The sequence below is a fragment of the Chiroxiphia lanceolata genome, chromosome 8, assembly GCF_009829145.1.
Source record: "Chiroxiphia lanceolata isolate bChiLan1 chromosome 8, bChiLan1.pri, whole genome shotgun sequence".
NCBI lineage: Eukaryota > Metazoa > Chordata > Aves > Passeriformes > Pipridae > Chiroxiphia > Chiroxiphia lanceolata.
The window spans coordinates 28705008-28730792 of record NC_045644.1 but is presented as its reverse complement, the minus strand read 5'-3'; the positions used below and the strand labels follow the sequence as shown (position 1 = coordinate 28730792).

The 25785-nt window shown below is 42.7% G+C and overlaps 1 protein-coding gene across 2 annotated transcripts in view; it reads right to left on the bottom strand.

Moving 5' to 3' along the window:
- The window catches only part of GRID1 (glutamate ionotropic receptor delta type subunit 1), a 519369-nt gene extending 498815 nt beyond the window's left edge, over nt 1-20554 (bottom strand). For both annotated transcript variants that reach the window (XM_032695050.1, XM_032695049.1), the window contains exons 1-2: nt 20258-20554; nt 17978-18133 (exon numbers count right to left, since the gene is read on the bottom strand). In XM_032695050.1, coding sequence (XP_032550941.1) covers nt 17978-18133; nt 20258-20336 — 235 coding nt within the window. In that variant the 5' untranslated portion in view covers nt 20337-20554. The remainder of the gene's footprint in view (nt 1-17977; nt 18134-20257) is intronic.
- Between the last annotated feature and the right edge of the window lie 5231 nt (nt 20555-25785).

The following is a 25785-nucleotide window of genomic DNA, read 5'->3' as shown; positions in this document are numbered from 1 at the left end:
CTTCCTCACTGAAAGTTAAAGGGAATTTTGCCCACACATAGAGTTTTCACTAAAACTTTTTGAGAGATCAATCAGTCATGAGCAATGCAAAACCTCCTGCTCCCTCCATTAGACAAAGAGTCCCAAGGACAGTTTGTTAGGGTCCTGGTTGTGACTGTCCCACAATAAGACCAGAAATCTCTGGAGGTTGACTTTGGTCTGCAAGCCTCTGAAGCCCTGGTTGGGTGCCCAGGCAGCAGAGCCAGCCCACACACTCTTCTCCTGCCTCCTTGCCTTTGGAGAAGCAGGGTCAGCAGCCAGGCAGTCCTGGAGCAGTGGGACAGCATACATGTGCCCCAGTGAGCCCCTGGCACCAGCTACCCCTGACTATGGGGACAGCAAAGCCCACCAAAGTTTTAGGTATAAAGTCATTCCTTTGCTTTAAAGTCTTTAAGTGCAAATAGGGCTCTGTTGTCAGATATCCAGTTAACTAAAAGAATTAACAGTTCCCTGGAAATTTATTTCTCAAGATATAAATGAAAGGAACTTCAGAAGTTAAAAATGGCAGTGGTTCTATCTATGGACACTGCCCAAGCTGGATTAGCTACTTAGTTTTCAGCGAAAATATTCCTTATCACAAGAAGAATCTGCACTGGCAGCAAGAGCTTCCTTAGATTTTACTTGGAAGAGTGAGCAGAGGTAACAGAAAATGTCACTGTCACCAAAAATTACACATTCTGAGGTAGGAATAATTTTTTTAATAAGAAGTCTGTAACAGAGAAACTGCACTCTATTCAGCTTTCAAAGAAATGAAGATGAAAAAAACAGATTCTTCCACCACTCTTTCACAAATCTCACTGAATGAATTTTTAAAAAACAGTTGTGGGGTTATTTTTGTTTGCATTTTCTGGTTTACATTTTCTCAGAAGCATGATAAAGGAGAAAAGTTGCCTACATGCCTTTTCAAAAAACCTTTGTTATATTTTGTTGCCAAAAGTGCTCAAAAACAGACAATGAATCTCTAATCCACTATGGAATTCATTCTGTGCTACATGTAACCATTTTTGTGTATTAAGAAAGTGTAGCCTCGGAACTCTTACCTTCTATATGATTTGTACTCCCCAGTAACAGCAGCTCTGCCACATCTCTTGTCATGTCCATCCCTAGATTCGCTTTCTGAAGCCTCAGTAAATCAGTAAATGTAGTGTGGCAATTTGGAGTAAGTAGAACCTTTCTCTTGTTACAGCTTAAGGATATTCTTGAGAAGGGATACCAAGCTTCATGTGCATGGCTGATGACACTAGGGCCTGGGAGACCCTTGTAGGGAATTTTCTGTTCTCATTCTATCATTATCCCTACTTGGCTAGCTCTTGCTTACTCTTCAGTAAGAGTCAGCTACAAGCTCAGAAAAACATCTGATACCAATCATAAATCTGCAGAGTCTCCTTGAAAGAGCCAGATACTCTCAAACACAAATCTCTGAACTCCACAGTTCAGACCCTTTAAACCTTCTTTTTAGGAATTATTTGTCAATGACTAGTAAAACAGGCAATAAATTTTTAAAGCTATGTTTTCTGTAACTTTTACAGTCAGATTTAATATGTACTTTGGTTACCATAAGAAGTGTTGTAACAGATGTTTTGGGGTTTAATGAAGAGAGTCAAGCAGATTTATTGCCTATTTCTTCTAAAGGTGACTGAACAATTTTCAGCAAATAACTTCCCCCAGGTATAGTCTTTATTTTTGTGCCTATATTGAACAGCATATATCAGACTGCTGTTCTTTCCCTTAGAAATGAACCACTTCAAGTCTGTACAGATCAGCCAAGTCTGCTAAGACACTGTGGCTGTTGTGACTTAGCTGGAAGCAGTTCCTCCAGTGGCAGAACCCTGGTTGCCTTTAGCCATCAGCAGCTGTGCACACCACCACCTGTGAGACGATCACTTGTGTCTGAGCTAGAAGTTTGTAACTCTGAGAACACTTACTATTCTTTCAACTTTGTTCATGGTGCAGCTCTGTCCTTGAAATTCTTTTCCCATTGGCTGCACCTTTCAGAAATATGGACTCAATTCCCACACAGGCCAAGTTCGAGCAGAACGGAATTTTGATGCCACAAGGATAAGAAGTTATTTCTGGCCAAGTCCTGCTGTTTCTTCCATAGGAAATAAATACAAAGGAACAAGGTGAAGTAGCAGTGGTGCACTCAGGTGATCAGATCCTATTGTTCCTGATGTCAGCTGGGAGAAAATGGAAAATATGAGGAGGGGTGCTCCTACTCTGGTCCCAACAACAGTTACGTTTCCCAAATCCCAGCCCTTCTCATGGGGCAGTGGCAATGCTGGCAAGCTTCACAGAGCAGCCAAATTCATCACTAGAACTAAAGCTGGTGCTACACTTACAGACACTTGCCCCTTGCCCCAGAGCTGCTTGCTTTGCCTGTGCTTTGAGCCATCCTGCCTTTAATCCCATGCGTATGAAAAGTGTGCAGGGTCTGCCTATGGAAGGATCAAGTATCATACTTCAGAAATACCTGCAAAAGATTTTGAGTGACTGTAACAAGCATAAGCAACAAACCAGTTGATTTTTTCTGCTGTATAAGAGGCCCACTGACTGAAGCTGAAGAGCCAAGCTAAGTTGGAAGGAAAGAAGAAATGCATCCAATGAGTGTGTCAAGCTGTACTACACGTGGCATGGTAGAAGTAACCCTGAGACTCTACTTACAGGTAACCCTAGGTCTGGACCAGGTTTGTGTTCACAGCACTTACACTGTATTGATCACAGGCCAGAACTAAATGCACATGGGCCTGAAAAGCTTTTTTATGCACAAATTCTGACCCTGATTTTCACTATTTAAAAACAAAGAGTTGCCATGGGGTTACATGTTGTCTAGAACCTCAGCTGTAACTTGGCTGAGGATCAACCCAGGCAAAAGTTCATGTGGTTACAGATGGTTATAAAAGTTGTGCTTTCAGATCTCTATAAACAAAAAGCAAGTTGTGGTCCTCATACTAAGCTTCTATGAATTGAAAAAAGCTGCAGAAGCATCTAATAAATTTAATAAATTAGAGCAGTAAAACATTCTCACCTACGATGATTTCTTTGAGGGATTTATTCATATTTATGCAAAAAGTTGGGTTCCTCAAAATACTCACAGAATTAATTCCTTATTTTATATTATAAGTAAATGGTCTGAGCTTTTACAAAATCATCAGCCAACTACTGTTTGCTATCAATGGCAACAAATACAGTCAACTTCAAAAGTTCACATACAGGATACAGAAGGAAGAACTTCCAAGGAATTGGCTGCAATCAGTTCAAATAAGGCAGATGGATACAAATACACAACCCCTGTGCTTCAATGAGTTATTGCCAATAGAGATTGTGATATTAGAAGTACTCAGAAACATTGTTGTACAAGAGACATCCCATTGTAGCACACTGCATTAACAGCAGCAAACTCTTGAGAATTTTCCTGGCCTTGTCAGCCCAGACTGCTTCAATGAATGGTATAAACAGAGGATGAAATAATCACTCACTAGTTTACAAGTACTCAACTACAGCCACTAAAGATTTCTAGTCTCCCCTACAACAGAGGAACAGTCATGCTTGGCAAACAGGTCAATGTTTGAACTTACGGCTGTCAGACATCCTGAAATCTTTTCTTCATGTTATGTCTCTGAGGCTTATACCTCCAAAGACAGAGGGTTCTCCTTCACATTCTATTTCCCTACAGGAAAGAACTGACTTCAACACTCAAGGGGGTTGTTCCTCTCCTTGTCAGCACTTAGAAAATGGCTTATCACTAATGAATGCCAGTCAATTCTTCTAGTCCTTGTAGTTAGCTAGTGATAAGAGGATCCCTCAGTACTACAAATAAAGATTTAACAGACCATTTTAAGGAAAACAAACATGAGGTCAATGACAATGAGCATACTGTCATTTTGTGGTTGGAGTCAATGATCTTAAAGGTCTTTTCCAACCTAAATGATTCCACAGTTCTGTACTTATGGTCCATGCCAGAGGAGCAAAGCTGGAAAGATCATTGGAGTCACTGACTCCGGTTCTCTGAGCTCACAGGAAAATACAATCAAGGAGTCAGTCACACCAGGGAGAAAAATTTCTTCTCTTGTTTAACCCAGTTCTGGTTCAAGAAAATGCAGTTGAGTGATAACAGAATTAACCAAGAGGTACCAGACTAATACACCAAATATCTTATTGCTTCCTCTGGCCTGTCTGGTGCTTTGGGTGATCAAAGGATGCCAGAGATGAGAAGGCAGGGAAAGAGAACAAGGGATGAAGCAAAAGACTACCATGCACCTTAAGCTGTGTTTCAAGAGGAATATCCTTTCTTGGGCCCTTCTTGGTCAGAAGGAGGCCTGAGCTATGTGATAACACTACATGAGCACTGGGAAGAGGAACTCTAATCCCAAGGGCACAAACAGAGGTCACAAACAAAGTTTTGTCTTCCTTCCTATGTTATACACATCAGAGCTCGGAAAACATATGAGAAACTGCAGTGAGACTCCCATTTCTTTTCAACTAGGAGTTTTCATTCACCAGCAACCAAAATTAGAGTCAGACTTCCACAATTTAAAACTTAATCCAGGACCAGCATCCAGAAAACCAATTGATCTTTCTCTGTATCAAGATAACTGATACTCTCAAAAAGTTTACTTTCTATATTAATAGTTTTATATAGAAAAAGAGATAATATTAGTTTCCTGTAAAATCTCATCAAAAATAGAATATAATTATGGGGAGAATGGAATAATCCTTTTTTAAGCCAATATATCCATCTTGAGACAGCCATCGATTTCCTTAAGAACATTTTAAGAAATTTTATCAGCATTTAGGAAGAAAAAAGAATGCCTTGAGGCCAGTCCTGTCAGCAAATATTTCCCATCTTCAACTTAAATCTCAATATTATTCTAGATGAATGCATCGTGGGCAGAATTTTTTAAAGCAGTGTGAACACTCTATTACTTTGATGGCCACTCTTTCCCACAGGAATTATTATTTGCAAATAAGGATACCCTGGGGAAAAAAGATAACTGGCAATCTTTTGGAAAGAACACAGACACATTTCATATTAGCAACCTCTCACGAAGAAACTCACAGAACTTTGTAATATTAGATTTATGAGACCAAGATCAAACTACGTCTGCAAAGATAATGTCATATCTGTTAGTAAACTTTCTGACCAAAAGACAAAATAATTTGACCTTTTTTTCCAATAAATATAACATCACCAAAAATATTTAAATAAAATAAAAGGACTGTAAAAGTTCACATATATAGAGATCTTTTTTGAGGAGCAATTTCATTTTCTCTCGTGTATGTTTATTTGAGCTTTAGACAAGCTTCTTCAGCTTGTTTGCATCTTATCAATAGAATCATATGTTTTTCTATCAATTCTCAAGCTATTTATCATTATTGCAATAACATGCTAAATCTTGAAGATACCACTTTAAATTCTTAGCTTCAAAGTGCATTTTTCAAAGGCCCTAGGATCTATGACTATTTCCTAGTTAATCTGATAATCTGACAAGACATTTGGAAATTACACGCTCAAGGCAACCTTGAAGAGATGGAGATATGGCAGAACTTTCTAAATGCATATATTTATTTGTATTTCCGAAGTCTGATACACCTCACCAAGAAAGTATCTGGGAACATTTAAATGGCAAATCGACACAGGACTTCAGTTTGCCTTAAGGCCCTTTTCAGGGACACTGGAGCCAGCAGAGCCTTTCTGACAGTCACTGTGCTATTCTGCACTCCTCCTATTTCTTCTTCATCCTCAACAAGAGAGAACAATTGTAGCTTATTAGTTCAGCCAATTGTCCCAGAAAGTGAACTGAGCAATCCAGGCTCACTGCCTGTCCCTTGATCATCTTGAGACTGAGTTTAACTTGAATTTAGCCAGATGAAGTGTTGTGTGCATGTATGATACATATTTTTCTCTAGGGCCTTGTACAATAGTTCTCTGGGCTCATGTGCTGCATTTTACAGTGTATGAATTTTACAGTTAACTTACACTCCATGCACAGGTTTTGTACAGAGGTAAACTACACCCCTGGGCAATTTAGCAGTGCTATTTCTGAAATGGGAAAAAAAAAAAATAAATTCAACTTTCTACCTTGTAGGTCTGTCACAAGTTACAGACTGTAAGCTTCTCTCCCCTGCAAGCACAAAGGAACAGTAACATTTTAAAGCACATTTTCTATTTTTACAAACACGAGAGTAATTTATTTCTCTGTCAATTAGACCATGTCACAGCTTATTAATTTATTTTTCTGAGAAAATATATTTCAGAACCAAACCATGACATACACCTTGCTTCAAACTGTCCTCTTACAGCATCCTTTAGGAGATGTGCCACTTCCACTGACTCAACATAACCCTCTCAAGGCAAGAGACAAGACTCCAGATTACTAATAGTCTCCCTGCAGGCCAGCAACAACAAAAAACTGGTTATCAGGGTTACCAAAATCCATTTTAGAGCCCCATTGCCACCACGAGTACAGGACAGGAACACCAGATTTTGATCCACAAACTATTTCTTGCATGTCACCAACTGCTTTTCTGCATATTGAGTTACCTAAAGAATAACATCTCTTTGAAGATGCTTAACACAAGGAAGAATATACCAATACCTTAAAATCATGGCAATACATAATCTGCCTTCTAGTTTATGGGCATTTTATGAAGTGTTTTTTGACCATTTTAGTCTGAATGCATTCAGCTGCTAACCTTGCCAGAAAGCCCTATAGCAAATATAACTGAGGACTGTTGTAATTTATTTTTACATTCCTGATATTTTGTCATTCTTTAGGGCTACTGTGATGCCCTCAAGGAGCACCACTGGCTTCTTTCCGTGTGTGTTCTCCATTCCTTACAATGTCAGTCATACACAGCTTTAAAGGACAAACCTAAAATAAAAAAAAAAAAAAAAAAAAAAAAGAGAGAGAGGAAGATCACCCACCACTGAAAGCAGGATGAGAGACTTAATTCTGTAATACAAGGCTCAATGCAGCAGGTAACATAGAAGAAGCTACATCAAAGTTAAAGGTTTCCCCTGGTGGTCACTGTAAGGCAGTAAAGTCTCACAGAGACACTTCATTTCTGTAATGCAGTGTCACTCTTTTAATGTAAATGAAAAAGTCAAACCTTAGTTGTGTCATGTAGATACAGTAATTTACAAACCTTAGAATATACTCTGAAAAAACAGCTGTGTACCGCTGCCAACAGATGTTGTCATCACGATGATTAAAATGCAGTGGAAATAGAATAATCCAGCAAATCACAAAAAGCCTGTTCATAAAATCTATTGCATTGAGCAGTGGCAGGAAGAGGAAAAAGTAATGGGGGAAGGCGGAGGGGGGGGGGGGGGGGCGTTGAGGGTGGGAACACCATTGCTGCCCAACAAGAAAAACAGGTAAAGACATCAGAATTTGGAGAAATAATTACATTTACAAACCTCACCAGAAAGCAGAATGATGGACTGCTGTCCATACAAAATGGGGCATGGCTAGAAGAGATGAGGTGGCTCTGAAAAGTAGAACCACAGGTCTGTCTCCCCAGCTATTACTGAAAAATTAGTCTAACAAAAGACAGTAAAATGCATTTTGAGAACTAGGACTGTAGATTTGATTCTGGAAGAATCAGGTATCAGTAGTCATTGCATTGCCCAGGTGACTCTGAGTTTCAGCTGACATCACATTATATTCTTAAGTAAAGTGTAAAAGCAAAGAGAACCCACCATGGTCACAAAACTGTAAACTGCCCTCTACACATGACAAGGCATTAGGCCTTTAGAAACCAATTTGTGAACCAAGCTTTTAGAAACCAATTTGTGAACCAAGCTTTCCACACACTGTCTGCCACAGCCAGAGAAACGAGAGGAAGATTCCTCCAGCCACCTACTTTAAGGAGGCTGTCTCTAATCGTGCTTGCCAACAGCACCTCTCCTTCCCTGTGCTGCTGATTTGTGAGTACCCATCCAGAGGCAAGGGAAGACTCCACTGGCTGTCAAAGCACTCCAACACATTTAACAGGTGCACTAACTCATGGCTGAGGATACTGCTTGTCTAGAAGTCTTGCTTGAGGATCTTCCTTCCAAATTTTCTGAGTTACCACACACAGTCCACCAGCTGCCTTAAAATTTGTTGGGGGCCTTTTAAAGAAAAGAACCAACAACCTATGTAGTGCTGAAATGTGAAATCACTTTTTATGTGGACTATACAACACTTTAACCCAGATATGGCACTCTCATTTCAAGGTGTCCTGGGCAAGTGGCTTTCTGCAACTGAGGTTTAGTCAGCCTCGACTTCTGGTGAACTATATCTTTCCCAATCTTGTCCTCAGAGCAGACTTTAGAAATTCTTTTTCTTTTCTTGGAAAGTGAAATGCCTGCCATGGGCTGATTACTTGCAAAATGATTCCTTGTCTAATGCTGTGGCACCCCTGCCCTACTCCAGTCTCTTTAAAAATCCAGACCCATACTGTGCAAGCATCTTGTTCAGACCAGAGGAAGAGCAAGCTTTTTCTGTTTCTGTGGGTCACTAAATCCTACCCATGTCAGAAACAGTGTTACTTCCACAGTAACTGAAGAACTTCAGGACAAAATCAAGCTAAAAGCAAATAAAAGGAAAAAAAGTTTCAGTAAAAATAAAGCAGATCATTGGGTTGCTCCCTTCTATTTTTTGTGCACTTCAACACCCTAGTCCTTTATGGTTTGACCCTTGCAGACAACATATCCTACATTCCTTTTCTCTGAGCCTCTCAGATAATGGTTCTCATTCAAAAAATACTCTCAACTAGGATAACAAATGGGCAAATCATCAATTCTTTCTATCAAAATGCAGCTAATATTTCACACAAGGCAATATTCAATTTATACCTTGGCATTCTAAACCATTTTTAAAATAAATGTAAAGATTAAGTCAAAGGTTTGCAAACACTAAAAGACACTGAGAAGCTCTCCCTCCGTAAGCCAATTCCTCCTTCCACCATCACAAGTTTTACCTTTATCCAGGAGCAGAGGTTAAGACAAAGGGCTGTGGAAGTGCTCTAGATCGTTACACAGTTTTTCTATTGAAAGTATTATATCAGGGAACAAATAATTGATGTTTCCTAAACATCTAGTGATAGTATAAAGTAGGGTTATTTACCCACTAACAAAGACAATTCTCATTAACTTCACAAACATTCACTTTTATGGAAAATCCTTTTATTCAGTTTCTAAATCAGAACAAACCAGATTGTCAATGAGATTTTGAGGATGTGGAAAGCATTCCATCAGCAGTGCTACTAGTTAAAATCCCTAAGACTCAGATAAGTAAGTTAAAAAGCAGAGGATTAAATGACTGGACTGAGAAACAGGATACTTAATGAAAGCTTGGGCCCACTGGGAGTTTTTTGGTTTGAGACTGGTGTATTTATAAGAGAGAAATTAATTTCTTAGATATTATTTGTCTTGAATATGGGGGAGGAAGAGGAGGGAATCGTTTTCTTACTGTCCTTTTACTCCCTCTATGAAAGGTTGCTAAGGGAATAGTTCTCAGTGAGGTCAAGCAGTAGAAACCCTGCTGTGTGTTTTAATGCAGCCAAACAGCACTTGAAATTAATGTCTCTTGGTTCTTTCTACCTTTAAGGACTGGCTGGTAGTGCTTTCCAGTATTCTTACTGCAAAACTAAACATGTGAAAGGCCAAAAGAGAAACAAGACAGGCACCAAGATGTCACAACAGGGTCAAAGGACTGGAATTTCACAAAAGTTGTGCTAGCAGCTTCCTGATCAGACAAACCTTTCGGGCTGTAAAAAGCACTCCAAACCCACAGACATGAACACTCTTTCAAACGCAGCAAGCAGGACTCCAAATTATAATTAAATGCAAGCTATTAGGAAAAACATAAAAGAAATCCTTTCAACATAGTTCTCATTTCAGATATTTATTGCCTGAAAGTTATGTAAATGAAAGAAAACTTGGCATATTAGCATATCGTTATTATCCGCCTTTGAAATGATTACAGATCTACATACGATATAAAATGAGGTTCTCAAAATGTTGCAGGTTATTTAATGGTCTCACTTCAATTTTCTCATCAGCAAGAATCCTTATAACAAAAGAGCTACACTAAGGATCAGCCTCAGCTGCTCCTGTTCTTCAGTGAAGAGAGAAGTAGAAAGGATTCTCAGGATGACACCCAGGATTTCAGCCTCAGAGCTGACACATTTTTGTGTCAGGTAATCTGATGTACACTGCACAACTTGTATGTGCCCCGTACATAAAATCTTTCATTTCTCAGTCTGAAATCTGGCCATCTTCAACAGGTGTCCAAATGGAAAGCAACACACAGTATTTCCATATGTAAAAATCACTGCAAGTGTTATTACATTAAAAAAAAAAAAAGTGAAATTTAACAAGTAAACCATTTTTCAAAGTCATCACCTCAAATAACCGAAAATTATGGAAAAACCTCTTGCCAGAAAAGCAAGACTTGAGTGGGCCATTTCTAACAGAGCACTGTCAGATAAACACAGATATTTTCAGGTTTTAAAAAAATAAAAGTTTAATTTCCTATAATTACAAGACTCTCACAGCAGTACGATTCCAACAATATAATCTAAGTAATTTTTTTTCCTGAGGGGCAAATTGAAAAAAAACACCTCTAAGCATGAGGTGACAGAGAAAAAGACAGCAGGAATTCCCCTCAGAGGAAATCAATTATGAATAAAAGCATAAAAACATTTGATCATTGCCTAAAAATTAGTTTGACTGTGGTTGCTCTGAAATGATAAAAAGTTAAATCCAAAGTAACTGTTTCAGCCACAGTCTTAGTGTGCTGTAGTCTTACAGTCAGGCACTATTACAGTTGTATAACTGAGCTTTGAGTCTTTGTTTTGTTTCCTTCCAGTAAACAACTATGGTAACTATGAACAGTTTAATAAACACAATAATATCCCCTCTGCTCAAGGAAAGTGTAGCTTTAACTCCTTTCACTGCGTGGCTGAATCTTAGCATGATAAATCACATCAAAATATTAAATTCATCTCATTCAGCAAGTGTGAAGATGCAATTTGAAATGTAATACTTAGATAGTCAATCCCCTAATCATCTGTAGCTTGAAGATTCTGAACAGAGAAAGGCTCAAGGCATATTCCCTGCTGGACACACTACAGTAAGTCTAGCAATTAAGTTATTTGTATGGAGTATATGGGCCAGCATGTGTATGCATATATACAGATTGTATTTCACAGTTCAGGAGCCTTGTCTTGGGCCATCATCTTAACTAGATCAGGCTGAGGCGGTTTTGTATACTCATTTCACATTTACAGATCCTCCTCCACATTAATGACTGAGAACAGCTGCCACAGACAAACAAACACTCAGAAATCTTTTTTTTCTTTAGAAAATAAATTAAGAAATAAATAAGAGAACCATAAAGAAAATCTTTAACCCCAAAACATGTTCGCTAATGTTTTTATGAACAGTGTTTCTTTCTGAACTTTTGGGATAATTTCCAGCATACTAGTTAATGATGTAGCATATTGTCCATAATGAAATCCCAGAATAAAAAAAAACAACTGCAGCTCCTTGGTAAATGAGCAGGATCAGCAGTAGGATCAATGGGAAAGTGCATTAGGTTCTAAAAAAGAACTGTAACCCAACCTGCAGCTTCTCTTTTATACGAGACCCTTAAAACAGATGGGTGACCCACAACCAACATGGAAATAAAGGTATTAGCAAGTCTGCAAACAGAAAAGAGAGAAGAATCGAGTCTAACCTGTGATGCAGATGGAAGAAGTGAAAAAATAAAAACTCTTTCAGACTCAAAGTCTTTTAACTGCAAAAGTATGAAATAACAAGGGATACCCTGATACCCCACTGCAAGCAGTGCTGAGATACCTCCCATGGACACTTCACCACCAACATCCCCAGGCTGAGAAAGGACTCTATGCCCTGATCAGGTCCCATCCACACTGGTGTGGTTTCCACAAAAAAGACTCTCACTAACCTTGGGATGCTGAGCTGTGACCCCCACAGCAGCACATCCTCTTCTCCTGACTGCTGCACCCAGATGTGTGACACTGAGCTCTGGGAAGCTCATCCCAGCCTGAAATGATTGGAGCCTCCATAAAAGCAGAGCATGTGGCTGGGGTGGAACTAACCCTCGTACAGCCTGTAAAACACCCAAACTGTACCGGGGATATGTCTGCTGGGAATTCCTCCCAAAAGAACCAAGTATTTTGCACCTGCAGTTAATGTGTGACTGGAACCTGAATAGCTGTTGGCTGCAAAGTAACATCTTTGGATGTTTGCCCCATAGTCTGTAGCCTACCTTCATCCTCAGCACCCAAAAGACTCCATAGGCTATCACTCCTTTTCTTGCTACTGCAGGTCTTTGCTTTCAGCATAATAAAACTACAAGAATGGGAAGAGATGGATATTTTAATTTGTTGTTTTCTTTAGCTCAGGAAAACACTTGGGTTTATAATACAATGAAACATGCAACTACAGAGCCTAAAAACATAAGCACAATGAGGTGACAGTGTCACAGATCTCTTCACTGTGGCAGTCCTTGACAAGTCGTAGTCTGATCTCAGAGGGTACAAGGAGGTAAAATTGTTAAGCCCATTCACCCTACTGAGAAACAGCTTTTCAATGCAGCAGACTAGTAGAAAAAATGTGTAGTTGCACAGCAAGGCCTCTCTGACCATGGGAAGGAGCCCAACTACATTCTTTCTGATTGGTTTTTAAAAAGTGTTGAAAGCTGAGATTGAATTTAGGAAAAAAAAGTATGTAACAATATGTGCTTTTCCAGAGAGTTCAGAGTGCGAACTTCCAAACAAGACCTCGCACCCTGATGAAAACAGTTGTGAAACTTGTGCTCGAGCAAACCATGGAAGAAGAGCAGATAAAGTGAGTTACCCAACAGTGAAGGCTCAAGAGAAAACATTGGAGAAAAACTGACAGTACATCAATATAAACCAATCCTTTGCAATTCTGGCAGATGAGATTTTATTTTTTTTATGTTTTACTTTAAAAATCTAGGTACAGTCTATAATTTCTATCTGTGAACCAAGTTTCCCAATCTAGTGCAGTCAAATCAATAAAGATTTGTTTGTTTAAAAAAAGAAAAACCAAAAAATCATTAATTTTTATATGTAATATTTCACAAACAAATGTAAATAGCAATAGAGTTGCTCAGTCCCATTTTCCAGGTCTGTATTTCATCTTAGTTATCTACACATTGAACAACTTATACCTTGTCAAAAAAATCAAAACTTTTCGAAAGAAACTGTGGTAGTAACATGAAATATATGTGCTAAGCAAAGATGGATCAAGAACCACGTGCTGATCTCTTCTCCCTGGGATCCTGTGATAGGATGTGTTGGAATGGTTCAAAGTTAACCAGGAAAAGTTGGGCTGGACATGAGGAAGCATTTCTTTACTGAGAGGGTTGTCAAACATTAGAACAGCCTTTCTAGAGAGGTGCTTGGTGCCACAAATCTGTCACTGTTTTAAGAGCCCTTTAGACATCGCTCTTAACAGTGTGCTTGAACTTTTGGTCGGCACTGAATTATTCAGGTAGTTGGACTAGATGATCATTGTACATCACTTCCAACTGAAATGGTCTATCCTGTCTATTCTATTCCATTTGTATGTATTGGCACCACATGCTGCAGACTATGAGAACAGATCAGATTCACTCAGTGGTATACAACACAGACACCCAAAAAGTTATCAGCTCCAAGTCGCTCTGAAACCACAGCAGTGTGTACGGAACTGACAATAAACCCATTTATGGAACATCATTCTTGATCTCAAATCACATTCTGGTTTTCCAAATTTGTTCTGGTTTGCAGAACTGACAGTATTTTAACATCAACAAGCACACATACAAGGCTGCCCAAATTAGAAACAAATCATTTGAAATTGCTATGCAGAGAGAACAGCAAGTTTCAGCTCCATAGATATGTAAGTACCATCCGCTGAGAAACAGGGTTTGAAAGTTTTGCAGTTTCTGAATGACAGTCTCCTTTGTATCCACTCTCCTAAGGGCACTACAAATGTTAAGTATTAGCTTTCTTATGCCCCAGTTTTGACCTACAGCTAATTATGCCCCCTTCAAAAGCAACATGTTAAAAACTTACACGTTAATTCTGTTTGTTTTTTTTAGTTTAAACATGTCATCATGTTTTCAAGCCCATCTGGAAACCTGTTTGCCACCCATATGTCATACACACAGCCCCTTTTCAACACCAATGGCAGGCTCAAAAATCCCAATCTGAACCGAAAGCTTCAAAGTTTCTCACAGCTTTGAGATTATTTGAATCCTTGAATCACAAAAAGGTTACCACAGTAGTAGCTTAAATACACAACACACAAACACAAGCACTTCTAACCTCACATTGCAATCACTTAACCGAAACTGAGCACACAGCTCTTGTGGAAGCAAGGATACAGTTTAACTTCATGTTTGTGATTTGAGCTCATTTCTCTAAATCTTATGAAAAGAACAATGATTCCCCACGTATATTTCCTCCCATGACAGTCGGTGAGAAAACAATCTTTCCCTCAAGTAATTGTCGCATACATAAAAGCAATATTCTGCAAAATGCAATGATTGCTTGCAAGGGCAAACAACAAAGTCCTATTTTACGCATACACCAGGGTCTGTTTATTCTTTACTGTTACATCCCTTGCCACTGGATTTCCTTCCACCCATTTGCCACACTTTGTTATAGAATGACTTTGATGGGGCCAAAATAATCTCATTATTTATCAGCACAACAGGATCTTGTTTATGCAATATATATTAAAATGAAAAACAAAGAATGAAACAATTTACACCTTTTGTTAATTACTGTTTGCTGGCACCTGGCTACAATTAACACGAGGGTCCACCAAGACTTTGAAGAAAAAGCATCTGAATTTCATTTACCTAATTCAATCATCAGAGATTATCACAATAGTGCTCTTCTCTCCCCAAAGTGAAGTTCCTACAGGTTTTTTTATGTGGTTTGTTGTTGTTTGTTTTTGTTTTTTTTTTTTTTTAAATCTTGCAACACTTCTCAGCACTATCCAGCACTGAAAACTACTCTCTATACAAAGCAAGGTGTCTTCTCTTTGGTCTTTAGTTCTGTGAATGTGCTGCTTCTGCTGAGAAAACCCTGCAGGAACTACCCTTCCATGCTTCTCATCCATGCAGACGTTCTCCAACTACACAATAAATGCCGGGTCAAATACGTGTTACTCCGTCAGTATTTAAAGTTTCATTATTGTGTAATAGGCCTTGTTACATGGAGTGGTGACTCTCCATCATTTTACCAGTACAAAATTATTGAAATAAAGGCCCTTACTTGCAGCATTCTTTTAAAAAGACTTAAGAAATAATTTACGATGTTGCCTCACAAGATTGTGCAAAAGACAACTCAAATATAAGCAATATTTGTGATTGGTTTGTTCATGTGAACTGTTCTGGTGGTAGCATCACAATGGTCTATTTTTATTCCAAATTGGTTTTTACTATGAAAAGTTCCATCCCTATGAAACTAAGGCTTGCAACATTGATTTCCATGGTGCTGCTTGGAAAGACGCTGCAGAAGAATAATGTGGATGTCAGGGCACTTTACGTAGCAGCAGCAAGATTGTGTGAGCAGTCTGGGCAGCGGATTTGCTCCAGATTATTTTGACTACTACCTGCAACATTTTACCAAAATGGGCAGAACATCCTTAAGGTGAGATAAGTGAGATTTTGAATAGTCAGAACAACACCAAGTAACACTGGGCAGTGTGACACAGCTCAGTAAGAACAGAGCAGCAACTTGGATGTCCCGTGGATCGTTCTGTCAGCATGTTGTATAATGATTTCAAAAGTAGGAAATTAAATGTAAAGTAAAGAAAATAAAGACCTAAGCCAATAAAGCAAGCCAGGAAATTGAGCAAAGTCTGACACACTTTGCTTAGCTCTCCCATTGTGGCAAGCTTTGGCTTGCAGATAGGATCATTTCATAGTCCTCCCAAAAGAAGACACCTTGATGTGCCTTAATGAAGTAGTGATGGAGAACAAGTTTTTTTTGGAATTGAGAACCTTCATCAACCACCTCCTTAATTGTCCAAGCATTGTATCAGTTCGTCAGTTAGCATTTCTAGCTGCAACGGGCACATGAGTCCTCAAAGAACATCTTGGAAGGGACAGCAGAAAACATCTTTGGTTACATATATTGAGGTAGTACAAAGATTCTATACCAAAAAGCTTGAAAATCTGACCAGATTCTTTTCTGTGGATGCCGCACAGAATTTCAACAGAGAAAATTTATTTTCAAGATAGACTTCAAAAATGCAGTACTACCAGTCTTCAAGCTTAGCAAACAACCAAATCAAAAAAAAAAAAAAAAAAGGAAACAGAAAAAAAACCCTAGATCAAGAAGAATCCTCCAGTGGGTCATGCTTTTCTGCTTTCAACAAAACTGAGCAGAGACCCCATCCACCAGACTGTCAGCTCAGATCCTTGGGCATTCAAAATTGTTTCACAAAGTTTAACTTCTGAGAAGAGACACTGTTGAAAGCAATTGTTCAGCCAGCCAACTACTGTCACTTCCATGAATATGAATAAGCTCCAATATAGGACACTGAGCTTTTTGCAAATGTAAGAAGATCCAATTGTTCAGTTATTCTTTGCCAGTAAATCAACCCGCCATTATTTAGAGACTTTTGTTTTCCTCTGATGTCTGAATATGTGGGTGGAGTTTCGTTTTAAAGTCCCCTTCTTCTCATTTCATAAAGATTATTTTTATACCACCTTGATAAGCTTTCAGAGCAGCAGGAGGAATCCTACTGTCAATGGGATGAGGCCCTTGAAAAGATATCTACTGCTATTTCTCCTGAATGTGCATGATATTAACTAGCACCTCCTCTGAGGCAAAGAAATAGCTAAAGAAATTGTTCGGAGTTCATGAAAATTAACATTTGATGTAATTTTGTAGCCATAATTTGCATGTACACAACTTAGACATAAATACATATGGATTAATGCAAATTTTCATACCAGGAAAGATTCACTGTGCTCTGTAAAACTAAGGGTAAGGCTGGTGATGAATCATTTTTTTTAAATATTCTAGTCTGGATATATAAATAGCTCTCTGTTTCTAGAATAATTACTACTGAAAAACGCAGCTTCTGAAATAACCTAGGCCATAATTAACCTTCACTTCATTAAGTCACAAATAATATCTTTTTAAAGTCTTATTTGTAAAGGCAAGCTGATTAATTTAAACGTTTCCCTTTTGCAAAAGATCTAATTGAAATTATTTACCCACGTAGGGACTTGTCAGAACTCGTATACTCTGGGCAGGTTTCCAGCCGCCTCCCTTGCCCTTTCCCCCGCTCCCCGGGATGGAGCTCCGCGCTGACCGCGCCTCTGCCTCCCCTCGGGGGGCGCGGGGGCGGATGCTCGGGAGAGACGCCCCGCACCATCCGCGGCCGTTCCTGCAATCGCGGCATCCCCCTGCCCGGCCCCTCGGTGCCGCACGACCCCCTCCCCTCCGGGCGGGACCCTCTCGCCTGCCCTGTCCCGCCGCGTCCCTGCCGGGGGATCGGGGGCGGCGGTGGGGACCGGGGCCCGACCTTCCCTCCGCAGCGGCGGAGAGAGGGGGCGCTTGTGGATCCAGGAGCGATGCGGAGACCCCCACGCCCTGCCCTGCCCTCTCTCCCAGCCCGGGCTGCCCTCGCCGCACGGCCGGGCTGGGCTGAGCTGGGCTGGACTCGGCGCTGCCGCCACCGCACCGCGCCGTCCCTCCCCTTTCCTTGTAAGACAGCGCCCACCCCCGACCGAAGGAAAGTTTCCAGCCGAGCGCCAGGACAGGTCCGGGCTGTCCCCGGCGCTGACGCCCCCTCCCCGCCGCCGGGACGAGACAGTCCCCCGTCCAGCCCCATCCCGTTCCCGCACCCAGCCCCGCCCGCCCCGTGGGTGCCGCCCGGGGCGCTCACCTTCCTGCACCGCATGGAAGGGGTTGTTGGCCTCTATGAGCTTGATGGAGTAAGTGATTTTCTCGCTCTGGAGGATGTCGTCATTGAGGTTCAGATCCGACACCGCCTGCTTGAACACCTCGTCGTCCTTGGCAGCATTGCCCTCGAAAATGGCACCTGAGGGGGAGGAAGGCGGCAGAGGGTGAGGAGTGTTCGGCCCCGCTCGTCACCACCTCGGCCCACCCGCCACCCCAGAGCTCCGGCTCCCCTCCGGGCCGGCTCGCACGGTGCCAGGCAGGGCATTCCCGGAGCATCGGGGCCGGGACACACGAGGGGGCGGCCGGGCACGGGGAAGCTCAGCATTCCTCCGGGCCACTTCTGCTCCACTGGCATTTACGGAGCCCTGAACCGCAGCCACGCCGGCGTGAGGGACTCGCTTCGCCAGTGATGAGAAAGGGAGCAGGCTTGGGAACTCCACCAACTTTTTGCTCGCTCTGCTTCGCCGCTCCTGGGATGCCGCCTTTCAGGCCGCAGTTTTGTTGAAGCTTACAAGCACGCACAAACGTGAAGTCAGGATTTGCGTCCAGCAACCTGAAAGCTGTAATTTTACTGTCCTGTTTATGCAGTTAACGTGAAAACATCTGGCGATGTGTGTTACATAAAATCCCTCTCTACGGAGCGTGTGTATGCCCACGCCAGGCTTACTGCCCTGCTGTACGCGGCGGTGGGAGATCTTTAGAGCTGGCAACAAAACAAGCAAAAAAAAACGTTATTCCCCAGCCTGGAAAAGTCCTGCTGATTCACACCGTGCGTGCCTGTGCACTGCCCGTGTGAAATCAGAGCCGTGCACACAGCAGCTCCTCGCTCCTGCCCACCGGACCACTATTTCTGCCAGCACTTAGCAAACACTACTCGGGCCGAAGTTCGTGAGGGGAAAAGCCGAGATGACACCGTCCACGCGCAAGAGAACCGGGGCCGAGGGGAAGACCCGCGGAGATTGTTTCGCCCACCCCTCTGCCCCTGGCCAGGGTACTTCTCCAAGGCCGCCTCCCTGCGTCCCCGCTGGGCTGGTCCCGGTGCCGCCGGGGTCTGCCCTGCCCTGGGGAGTGTCCCTGGACCAGAGACCTCCGCTGCGGTCAGGGCTGACCCCGTCTCCTTAATGGCTCCGCAATGCTGTCTGCCTTGGCTGCGCCCCCAGGCTCCGGAGGCGAGCGGCGATGACCGGAGCCTCCTCCACCTGCTCCGGAGCTGCCCGTGCCGGGAAACTTGTTACAGGGCTGGTCCCCCTCTCCCTTTCCTCTCCCCGGGTCGACACGAGAGTTTCCTCTCGTCTCAGCGGAGCCTCCCCTCACCAGGATGGCTCCTGCCCCGGCCCCCTCCTTTTTTTGATCTCTCATTCTCCCCGAAAGGCTGGTGGGAATTACGGCTTTTCATTTCCCGGCCGTATTCCCGTCTCCTCCTCTATCATCCTCCACAAGTGATTCTCTCCCCCCTCTCCACCCCTAAACATCCTCATTTTCGTTCCTGCTGGTACCTTTCAACACCAGCCAAAAGGTGACTGCAGAGCCTCGCTTTTGCTTGCCAGGCTTCCCGCGGACATCACCGTGCCTTGCTCCCAGAAGCCATAAAAGTTCACATCAGCCTTTCCTTAGCCTCTTATTCATCCCTCTCTTCCTCCCACTGCTGATCCAGCCTTCTTGCTGCCCAGGGGTTTTAATGAGATCTTATTCAAACCACAACAGTTGCGCGCATAGACACACACGCACACACAGAGCCGCTGCAAAGCTCGCCTTTCTAACCCTTTCCCAGCCAAGTTCCCCCCCTCCGCATTCCGGCTCGGCTGACACCTGCTACGACAGGGGATGCAAAACAGGGGATTATCTCCCCTAAAGTTTTCCCTGTGAGCACGTTCAGACTATGCCTCTCCCGTGCTCGGGTGATGGGGGCGGTTGTTTGTTTTCGGCGGCGAGGAGGCGGGGGGTGGGGGGGAAGAAAGCCTTTCCACGCAAACAGGTCCAAGCACAGACTCCCCAGGCACATGGGAGACCGCAGCGGCGGCCCCGGCAGGTCCCCTGCTCGCTCCTGGCCGGGCAAACAGACGGCATTTCGCCCCTAACTTTACAATCAGGGAGAGCCGGGTGGGGAATTTAGCCGCCTTTCTCCCATCCCTCCTCCTGTCTCTCCACGGAGTTGGGTTCAACCGCTGCCCGTGACATTATCGCGGCTAAACGAGATGTTCCCTTTATATATTTATTTATCTACCGCGTCTCTCTCCAACACCCCCCCCGTTCCCTGTCTTACCAATGTGGATGATGGAGTCCGCCCGCACCGAAACGCACTGAAATATCCAGGGGAAAAGCCAGAGCATCAACACTTCCATTTCCAGCCTCTCGCACAGCACATCAGCCCGGGTTTGGTGGGAGAGACAGACAGGGGAAAAGAAGAAAAAAGGTGCAAGGGCAGGTGGAGCAAGACAGCGGGCGCCGGGGAGAGATGCCCAAACACCCCCCTCTCAGAAAAAAAATCCCAAATTCCTGCAGCGACCCAAGAATTTCCCAAAATCGAGCAAAAACGGGCGATGGGGACAGGCGGAGAGGGGGGGGGGGGGAAAAAAAAAAGAAAAAAAAAAGCCGGGGCTTAAAAAAAAAAAAAAAATCACGGAGGTAGATCCCGGGTTGGCAGGCGGCGCGGCGGAGCCTCCAGCGCTCGGTGTGTGCCGGGGCGCCGGCAGACCGCGAACTGCGGAGCGGCCCCCCCGCCGCCGCCGCCCGCCCCCCGCGCCACGTGACTGCGGAGCCTCGGCGCTCGGTGCCGCCGGGGCACGGCGGGCGGGCGGGCAGCGGCGGGGGCAGCGGGAGAGCCGGGGAGACCGATCGCGGCCGCGTACAGCTGGGTACATCCAGAATTAGGTGTACATGTATATCACGCATATCTCCCGGAGGAAACGGGCAGGGGGCCGATGCTCGAAGCGCAGGGAGGCGAGGCGGGTGGGCAGCTCCCCGTTGCCGGGCGCGGGAGGGTCCGCGGGGCCGCAGCCGCTGCCCGGAGGGCGCCCAGCACCGCGCGGCCTCCCGCAGCCCCCGCCCGGCTCCGCGGGACGCCCCCGCAGGTAAGGGCGCGGGGCCGCGCCCGCCGCCGCTCCTACAACTTCGGGGCACCGCGGGGTGCAGGGATTGCCCCTTCCTCCTTCCGCACGCTCGGGCCCGGGACATGGTCCACGCGTTTGAGGAGCGAAATGGAAATGAGAGGCTTTTACCCCCGCGCTAGGGGTGAGGGGGTGGGGGAGAAAAGTGGTACAGCATAACCTTTTCTTGTTTTGTTTTGTTCTAGCTTTCAATGAAATCTAATTCATAAATTGGACATGCTCAGGCTCAGAAGACTAATTCATCCCCTAAAACAAACGCATCAGTGATTGCAGGCACCCAAACGTGACAAGCGTCTCAATATACCGAGGATCCAGAGAAAACAAATTCATTCAGGAGCCCGAAACGTAATTAAAACTACTGCCAAGAAAATTAGTTGAGTGCAGGATGTTACCAGGATTATTAAGTTGCTGTAGGGCTGAGGCACGGACCGCTATAGCGATACATAGAGATAATGTCAGCCTTTGGATAACGGGAAGCAGAGCGATTCCTGGAGGTCGCAGTCTTGCAAGCGCAAGCCTGGTAACAGCGCTCTGTGGCCGCATCCTGCTCTCGGGAAGGGAAAGGCAGAGCCCGAGGGCTCGGCAGGGAATGACCGGGTCCCCGCCGCCTGCTGAGCCCCGGGAGGCTGGTCACGGAGGGTCCGGCGGCACCCGGACCCCTGTCACTTACTACAGCATACCTGTGACGCCTATTCAGCACACTTTTTATAACCATCACCTGTATATGCTCTAGTAAATTCTCCGGATACTTAGCATTGCTTGCTTGCAGGAGCGATAGCTGCAATGTATTTATTCCATATAGAAAATATTTTTTTTTCATGCAGAGCACAGTACGACAAGAACTGCTCAATGCTAAAGGAGTAGGAAATCTAGATAAGCTTTACAGTGGCTGGGGAGGCAGAAGGGGGAGGGAACACACAGTATAGATGGAGCAGAGTGAAAGGGAAGGAAGCCGAAATGGAAATGATATGAACAAGAATCCCAGTTGATCCACATGCATCAACAACCTCTTATTCAGTGGTAGTTACAAGCACAGCTTTTGAACAGGGAAGAGCAGGGGTAAATAAAACAAGATATGGTTTTTAAAAATAAATCACTTGTTAACTACTCTTACTTACAGTCCTTGTCTTAAATATGCAATTTCACACTGATCAATGCAGAATGATATATACTATACTCTGCATTTCATGTAATAAAAACACTTAATCCAGATAATTGGCTTCTGGGACAGAGATCAATAGAAATGTTCCTTATTTGACTACGTTAGCAAGTCAAAATTAATTCTAATTTACATTTGCTTCAAATCAATATGCACTTAGTGACTTACACAGGCTCTTTAAAAAGTTAAGCACCTATATTGACCAGAGTCATATATATGTCAGTAACAAGTACATGTGTGGGAATTAGAGAGGGGGAAAGTGTTACCACAGAACCAGTCTCTGACTTTCATAAAGGAGGCTAAATTTATTTCTGTTTGAGTAGTGCTTTGGCATCCTAGCCTGAAAGCTGTAGAAACATGCAGCTGTTAACCCTGTGATTTGTGCAGACACCCAAGCACCCGTCAGTAGCACTCCAAGCACTTGGGAGCAGGTTTGCCTCTTTCTGTAGTTTGCACAGTGAGGTCCTGACCTCAGCTCGAATGCCTCTGGCTGCTATTTTAGTAATAATAAAATAGTAATATAAAATATTAAAAATCTAAACCCAGTGAATTGGACAAGTTACAAAATTTCCTGTGAACTCTGTGAGCAAACACTCTGCATGCAGAAAAGGATCCAGTCCCAGCCAAGGGAGGGATGGGGGAAAGACGAGAGTCCAGAATACTGTAAAACAGACCAACTGAAACAGGCCCCAAAACTGGGCAGAAGGCTACAGTCAGAGGACAACAACTAACAAGAAAAATGCCTAGAAGAAATCTCAAATGCCATAAAATCTGATATGCAACACGCAACGTACAACGAGACCTAAATGGATCCACCACAGTAAAGAGAAGAACTGCAAATTCAGTAGCGTCTCTTCAGGATGAAGAGTTGCAGCAGTCAGGCTGCATTGCCTCTTCTTTCCCATTATTTGCATAATTTTTTTCTTTCTCCTCCTTCACCACTTTTTTTTTTTTTAACAACAACAACAAAAAAAAGCCAACAACTTTGACTTGGATTATGTCTTTCATAACACTTACTGATTCCCCTATGATTTCCCTCCTTCCCAAAAAAGCTATCAATGTTACATTTCTAAGACCAGTATAAATGAGACCACTCATTTCAATTCTGCCACTCATCATTTGCCATCAGGAGAGTGCTGACATTTTGCAGTGGGTGAACATTGTTTAGATGCAGCAATCAACACTAAAAGGCTAATCCATTTGCCAACATTTTGCATATTAAGGATGTTGTAGGTCACTGTGATATTCCATCATCATGGCATAGGGGACTCATAGCACATTATTACCCGAGGTACCACTGGATTTACAGTGCCAGTGGAAGGATGGCATCTCATTAGCAATATGCAACGTAAATACTCAACTCAAGTGACAGGCACTACTCAAAATTCAACTCTGTGGCAACAGATGAGTTTCTATGCAGATTTCAGACAGCTCTATTACCTTTGCAAACCACTGTGGTGATTTTAGGCTTACCTATCATGAGTTATTGCTGTACTTATTGCTGTTACCTGAATGAACATGGTATGAAACCTGTACCCACTGAGGTTTGCTACCACAAGAGAATGGCCTGAGTAGTGCTTCAAAAACTATATTGCAAATAGAAACATAAAGTATCCTATAAAGGTAAACTGAAAGGCTTGTGCAGTGCCACACTCAGAGCCTTGTGCCCAGGGCTCTATCTCTCTGTGCTACCGTGGCAAGAATGAAGCACATTTTGAAAGACAACATCAGAACTCTGGCTGCAGGACATGCCTGGGTCTGGAAAGCCCCTCACATTTACTGAGCATTTACAAAGCTGCCTCATAAGCAGGAACTCCACAAGACCATAACATTGAGACTTTTATCATACTGTACCCTATGCTCAGAATAAATGGAGTGCTTTAAGAGTCAACATTTCTCATGTCTTCTCTCAAGTTCCACCCATTTACTGTAGCTAAGCTGAGGCTTCCACATATGAAAATATGTGCATATATATATATATATCTACGTCTGTACACATAGCAATTATTATTATTTCTTCTGAAAGTAAATGGAACTCCTCCTCTAAATCAGTTATACGGGTATAAAGATGCAGCAAATACCTCCAGTCCTTAGCTGCTCAGTCTATGGAGGCGGAAGAACGAAAACAAAAAATAAACAAAAATATGATCGTATACAACATGGTAACAATCTCAAGCCAAGATACCTATTGCTAACACACACAAAAAAGGTCAAATTTCTCATTTTAAAATGCAATGAAATTGAACAGCTGTGCTTCACTTGGGAAATAGTAATGCAAAATCTCAAACCTACTATGCATTCCTTACTTTGTGGATGCTTGTGTTTAAAAATTCATTTTGATTGTCATTCTCCTGTGTTGACAACTCTAAGTTTCAGTTGCTTTATTGAAGCTTCTTTAGATTATTAAAGCCACCTTTTCTCTTTTCATGGTTGATAGCACAGTATGATAATCTTCCAGGAGTAAATGGACTAAAGTCTGCAAGAAGAGGCTGCTGAATTATTGAGTTCTTTGTGGGACAGTCAACATTCTTGATTAATTTGTTGTGTGCCTACCAACAATCTGAAACTTTGCTACAGTCAAACTTTATTTGGATTGACATGCCTTTTAAGATGCCATAAAGAAGGCAAAGCACTATTATTTCCATATTTTTACCTGATTTAATTCAGCAGAGTACACACAGCCTAGATTTGATTTAATTCATACTGATGTTTGCTTAATTTCATCAATTCAATATCTGTTGCATCTTGATAAGATTCATATTTACTTCCCTACTCCTCTCTTCCAGCTGTGCCTTTTCACACCTTATTTTACTCTAACAGGCATTTTCTTTACAATAGGTAAGGGCCTATAGAGGCTTTTCCAGGCTCCCACAGTTTCATAATTGCATAAATGCACTCTTAATGTAGTCCAAGGCAAGTTTTATAGGTGTTGTTAAATGTAATCTCTATCTTGGCATCTGTATTTAATAAACACTTTGATTCAGAAGGAACTCAAAAAGGAATATCTTTATTCACAACATTTTAATACCATCAATATGTAGTTGACTGAGAATTCTAACACACAAGTGGCTGAAGAATCCTTTGTAATTACTGTACGGGATGTGGGTGTAACTCATAGTTAGAGGAAAACCCTTTTCTCTTCCATTTCTAAGCAAGTTCCTTGTCATTATATCCACTGAACACTCACTGGAAAAGGCTAAACTCCATAAGTTTTCCTGAGCAGAGATCCTTCTTAAAAAAAAAATAGGTATGCTTGTCATCCTTGTTGCAGTACAGTTGCATCAGAATGCAGGCTCTCCAAGTAAAAGTGTTTGTCCATTGTTCCTGATTTAATAGTAGCCATATCGAGATAACCTCTGAACTAACTTCACTGGCATTCATTGGAGGGGGAGAAACAATTTACAAGATTCTCCACAGAACAGATAAAACCCTCTTCAGGGGAACTCCATTCAAAAACATCTTGCATGCCTCATTGATCCATCCCCATTGTACACCCAGTCCAGTCTTGTGAGCTGTTCAACGAGC